The sequence below is a fragment of the Liolophura sinensis genome, chromosome 8, assembly GCF_032854445.1.
Source record: "Liolophura sinensis isolate JHLJ2023 chromosome 8, CUHK_Ljap_v2, whole genome shotgun sequence".
Taxonomy (NCBI): domain Eukaryota; kingdom Metazoa; phylum Mollusca; class Polyplacophora; order Chitonida; family Chitonidae; genus Liolophura; species Liolophura sinensis.
The window spans coordinates 51,510,410-51,516,276 of NC_088302.1; the positions used below are offsets into that span (position 1 = coordinate 51,510,410).

A 5,867-nucleotide genomic window follows, 5' to 3' on the forward strand; every position below is an offset into this window, starting at 1 on the left:
TCGAGAGCAAAATTCTACCTTCAGATGTCAAATTTTGGACTACAGTATATTTAGAAATGATTACTGTAAAGACGTTTTTTGGGAGCCTCTCACCAATGCGGTCACTGTCAGTTGGTCGAGCTCTCGCTAGATTCCTCTTCGGTCATGCGTGGGATGGGTTTTCAGCAACCTGGTCGCGGGTTTCCTCAGGGCTCTGTCCGGACTCCTCCCACCGTGATATAAGTGAAATATTCTTTAGTATGGCGTAAAACACTAATCAAAACAGTGGGACAAAACAGTTCAAACTCGAAACTCTCATACTGGCCTACTGCAGTAAAATACGTAATATATTATCTTTTGCAAATGAACTAGTAATAACATTTACACTTGTTCTCGGGAAACAGTATGACCTTAACGCCCAGTAATTTGGTAAAAAGAAAGACGTCTGTCGTCAAGGGATGTAAATACATACATACCTAAATCAGTTTACATGGCAACTCCATTCCATGTAATGATTTGAGCTAAGCCAATAAGATGTGTTTCAGGGATTAAAGCTGTTCTAGTCAACAATGGTCGGCTATAAAAACTGAAACTGCATTTTTCGGTGGAGAAAGTTCTCAGAGCTGAGTTAGCAATTCCAAAGCCTACAAGGTCAGAACGTAATGTTTGTCTTTGAGTCGTGTACTGCGGACACACGAGTAAAATATGACGGATGGTCTCCACAGCCTGACAAACATTACACAGATCTGAATCTCTTACCTTGAATCTTGTTACGTAGCCGTTAACTGGGAGATGTTCTGACCGAAGTCGGAAACACATGATTTCTGTTTTTCTGCTAGAAAAGGGAAAGTGGTGGCAGGTAATTTTAACAAAATGGTTAAGTGATTGATAAACAACCACTCAGTTTGCCATAGTTTAAATGATAATGAATTTACTACATTTAGGGCCTCGGATATGAACAGTTTGGTGTTAGAAGTGACATCGCGCAGACTTAGGACTCGTTTGCCTGGGGATGTAACCAGGTATTCATTATGTAAATTGACAATGCCTGGCATGCTGACATGTATGCCGAAAAAATGACAAAAAAATCTATTACTGACCTATATAGAGTTGTTTTAGCCTCTTTACCTTCCTCAAGTACTTTACCAATTAACAAATTTAAGGGGCTGCCTCTGCAGCTCTTCAACATAAATGTTCATCAAGCCTTTGTTACAAGAGGTGAACGAAACAGCCCGTTTAGTCAATAATTCTAATTAACGACGATTAACACTGGGTACATATGTTAACAGCCTTTAAACAGGTCATCTCAAATAATAGAAGAACGGCACGTCACATAACTGACGGTATATAATGTCCAATGTGTCCGATCAACCGCGTCGTTCACGTGAGGGATCCAACGTGATACTATTGAAAATTAAAACATGTCCTAACATCTGAAAACGATTTCCGCTTGTGAATAAACGCTCATTAACTGAGAATGTAACAGTTATTTTACAAGCAATAAAGATTTTCCTTTTTTGAAGATTTACCACTCATTACGACTGACATTAGATTTACGTTTTTTTAGTTTTACATTTTTTATTTTAAGTTTTTTATAAAAATCTGATCCCATCAAATTAATTGCAAAGGTAAACTAAACTTCTAGCAAAAACTGTTTCGCTATTAAAACTTAGTTGATATCTTATTACGGACAATAATCTTAACCTGCTTGAATGATATTGATATTATTTGTAATATGCGACCGCATTAACTCTGCCGGAGAGAGAACAGGATTAAGCCGGATGACAATGGGATTATCTTCTGAGTGGATGGCCAGATTAACGGTAAGAGATTAGTGTAATCCAATAGACAGAACTATCTCAGATGCAAACTAGCGTCACGAGACACCGGTCAAAAGACAAAACACCATTGGTTGTTTTTTCATTGGTGTGGCAATTTAGCGCTTTCCTATTGAACACATGGTGAGAAGTGAAACCTAACCACCTCCTGTTGTTGAAGTTGTGACTGAGCTGAAAGGATCGTCTCGTTTGTCTTTGACACCTGACAATGGCAGTTATAAAACACCAAGGCATCGTACATGCTCATGATAGCAACTAAGAATTACACAGTGAAAGTTCAGAGATATACACAGAGAGAGTCTATCAAGATGTCCTTCAACCACACACCGATTGCAACGGTAAGTGCATCTACAACTTCTAGTAATCTAGTTTTGTTGACATTTTATAGCTTAATCCCTTTAAAAGAAAAGAAAAGCAGACTTTAAACACGGCGGTAGAAAAAAGGTCGCCACGGCTATGAAAATGAATTATACTTTTGCGTTTACTCTGAGGTTTCCCTGATATGTTTTCCTTTGAGTCATTTACTTTATATACTCCAACGTTTCAAGGTGTAGAACAATCATATCTGTCTTTTAATTCCAGGCTGATTACGGACACACCCATAGCATTAGGAGCCTGCCCCACGCTTTGCACACAGAAGAAAACAGCACGGTAGAACTTAGTCAGTATTACCGGGGACATCAACAGAGCAGCACTCAGCATGAGCACTTTCCACATGGAGACCGGCAGGCGATAGGTGGAGAGTCTAGGTCATATTCACATCAGCAAAATGGTGGCACTCAATTTTCGTCTCAATGTTCGTATGGGTATGCAGCGAAAGAACGCCTCCTATATCCGGTGTACCACCCCTGGCAAGCTTCTCGGTTGTCCGGTTTCCAGGGCACAACACAGAGGACCTGTGCAGAACAAACCACGATGAATTGTAAGTCAACACATTTAGTTCTACTATGAGTATTAATTTTGAAAAACATAATTTTATAGCAGCACAATATTTAGTTCTGCTTGGTATATTTATTTTTTAAAAACGTTATCTTACATCTTTCGATTAAACCAACTCAAACTCTTTTTAACTGTTGAACGTTAAATTGATTTTTCATCTGTTTTCAACAGATGCACGAGATGACGCATTTAACACAAATGTATACGAGAAATCTCTTGAACCAACATGCGTAGAACCACTGGTTTCCCCCCTAGATGCTCACAGTGAGACAGGAAGCCATTCTTCAAGTACCAGTGGCTCCCCCTACATGTCCAGTGTAGAGCCTTCCAGATCCTCTCACAGTAGCAGTGGGTATGGGTCGTCCTCAGGAAGCACAACCAGCTCCCCTTATCCCTCTCCAAGTCTTTCAGATCCAGCTCCTCTCACGCAGTTAGAAGCCGAATCGTCGGTAGTTCTAACTGCAAAACCCACCGAGGACGACTCCTCAGTCAAACCGAAAAAAGCCAGGACAAGTTACTCGGCAGAGCAGATCCGCACCCTGGAGAATGCCTTTGAGGAAAACGCATACCCTGATTATGACAAGCTGGAGGAGCTTGCTAAAACACTGGGTGTGACGGAACGTAAAGTTAAGGTATGTCATTTGCACCATTTTTTTAATTTATTTATTTATTTTTTTTGCGGGGGGGAGGGGGCTAGTTGGTATGTGTTATTTGGCTAGTGAGTTAATAGCCTTCATGTACTCCCAACTTCTAGGCAAGAGACAACTAACATGACTGCAATGTTTGTTTTACTTTATTCTCCATAAGCCATGGTACTACTACTACTTTATATGCATATAGGCCTGTATAAAATGTTGGAACAAAGCGGTAACAGAGGTAAATTGACAAGAGGCCGGATTTCACCTGTTACACGTGTGACCATCACACTGACGTTACCGTCCCGTTTTTACTCTGTGTTAATGGTGAAGTTTTGTATCTATATATAATTTTGTCTTGTTTGTGTTGACAGGTTTGGTTTCAGAATAAGAGAGCTCGCTGGAGGAAGAAAAACGCAGCTGAACCTGTCTACAATCCGGACATGTATTCCGAACCGACACCTGTGATTTCCAAATTTTCTACACTTGCACCTACAGGGCTGTCAGGCAGCACACCATCCGGGTATTCAGCACCTACCCATTCATATTCGAGACACGCCAAGTACTCTGCGCCTTCAAATTACTCAGTACCTTCCCCGTACCAGAGCCTGGGACCTCTGCCTGGTTTCTTTCCATCCTACACACCTGCAATGTACCCTAACTACGCCTCGATCCCAACGTTCCAGCAAACCATAATTTCCTCTGATGCCGTTCCGGAGGCAACGGACTGTCCTCGAACGAAGACGAGCGCCTCTTCTACTATTGGTTACCTCCCTTCTTCGAATTCAGAGCCTTCTGGACAGGCATCTCTGTACGGTGCATCACGATATCAACATCAGTACCCCGTCCCACAAATGTTTTCCCTGAGATGAGTTAACAAATGAGAAGTTTGACTTATAGACCTAGGGTTGTGTTACTTGTTATAACAACATCGGTGTGATTAGTCTTCTGTGTATATAGAATCCTACGAAACATGAACTCCGTTGTGTACATCGTGCTTAGTAAACTGTAATTAAAATGTTCACAACCACATTAACTTGCGTCTGTTCGTACACTTGAAGCATGGATAGTTTTCCCCTACTCCACAGAGAGATGATATGACTATTTCTTTAGTATAGCCTGACAATGTTAAACACTACAGCAGAGACAGTAAAACCAGAGCAGCGACGAGACTAAGATAGTTGCCAAAGACACCGAGAAAAAAAAACGTTGATGTTACCATGTTTTAATCATTCTTCCAGCATGGCTAGTGACATAAAGATTGGTAACGTCCTTTCTTGGCCAATCCGAGTTCCGAGTTTCAAGTTAGGACAACGAGTACAGTCCTAACATCTCATATTATGTTGGAGAATGCCTCTATACTTTATTATTGGCACGTATATGCAATAATAGAAAATGTAACAAAATGTAAAGGTAAAGGAAACACTAATACGAAGTTTGTGAAAAATGAAAAACAAGAGGCTGCAGAAGAACGAGTAATATCGGACATGACATTTTATCAACAGTAAAACCCCAACCTACAACAATTACAGATGGAGAATTTAAATTCCCTGTCCAGAATTAAAATCGTACCTCGTGGTTTGTTGTGCAGCCATGTCCCTCTCCTAATCTCTGTTAGGGTTTTCCGTGGCCTAGTTGTTAGCGTGTCAGCGCCGCACAATGGCCAGGTAGCATCTCGCCACTGCAATCTCTGTGACTTCAAGTCCAGCTCATGCTAGATTCCTCTCCGGTCGCACGTTATGAAGGTCTGCCAACACCCTGCGGATGGTTGTATGTTTCCCTCGTGCTCGGATTCCTCCCACCTTAGTGTTTGTCGCCATAATTAAATGACAGATTATCGCGTTTGATTTTCTACACTTAACTGCATGAATGATGCGTTTAGTGATATGTGACCGCATTGAATCTGACGGGCAGGGAAAAGTATTAACCTGGGTGGCAAAGAGATTATCCACTGTGTGGATGGCCGGATTAATGGTAAAGCATAAGTGTAATCCTATTGACTATGTCAAAAGCAAACTGGTGTCACTCGGCACCGGTCAAAAATCGATTGTCTTTTACATGGCCAATTAGAGTAATCCTGTTGGATACACGGACAGAAATGTAACCTGAACATCAAACAAATAACATCCTACACAGATTTACCTATGATGGCCTGAAACTCTTCCATTTTGACATTGCTGTGTAGCATTGTTAACACATTTTGTAAACATACAAATGAGGATGAAAAAGTTCTGCACAAAGATAATACATAACTTAAACGTATGTTTTCTTGTTTGTATTTGAGTTTATCAATGTCATTTCCGAGTATTCTCGATGGCCGTCCCTCGGCCGATGAGCTTGAACATCTTGAATATTTATTTCATTTTTTTAAAACCCCATGCGTACTGAAAATTTTCTTTCTTATACTATAGCCAATATGTCGGGTGGAGGAAACAGGAGTGCCGGTAAGTCACTGATGTTTGGCAGGTTATTTACG

The 5,867-nt window shown here is 40.8% G+C and overlaps 1 protein-coding gene across 1 annotated transcript; it reads left to right on the plus strand.

The window, feature by feature from the left end:
- Positions 1–2,125: 2,125 nt before the first annotated feature.
- On the plus strand, positions 2,126–4,263 carry LOC135473651 (homeobox protein Hox-D5-like). The gene is made up of 4 exons (XM_064753516.1): positions 2,126–2,155; positions 2,400–2,478; positions 2,928–3,388; positions 3,766–4,263. The coding sequence occupies exons 1-4, from the start codon at positions 2,126–2,128 to the stop codon at positions 4,261–4,263; spliced, it is 1,068 nt and encodes a 355-aa protein (XP_064609586.1).
- Positions 4,264–5,867: the final 1,604 nt, after the last annotated feature.

Excerpts from the sequence above, each read along its gene's own strand:
- LOC135473651 (XM_064753516.1), top strand. The coding sequence starts at position 2,126 with ATGTCCTTCAACCACACACCGATTGCAACG. Across the intron at positions 2,156-2,399 it reads ACCACACACCGATTGCAACG|GCTGATTACGGACACACCCA; the intron begins GTAAGTGCATCT and ends TTTTAATTCCAG. Across the intron at positions 2,479-2,927 it reads AAACAGCACGGTAGAACTTA|ATGCACGAGATGACGCATTT; the intron begins GTCAGTATTACC and ends TGTTTTCAACAG.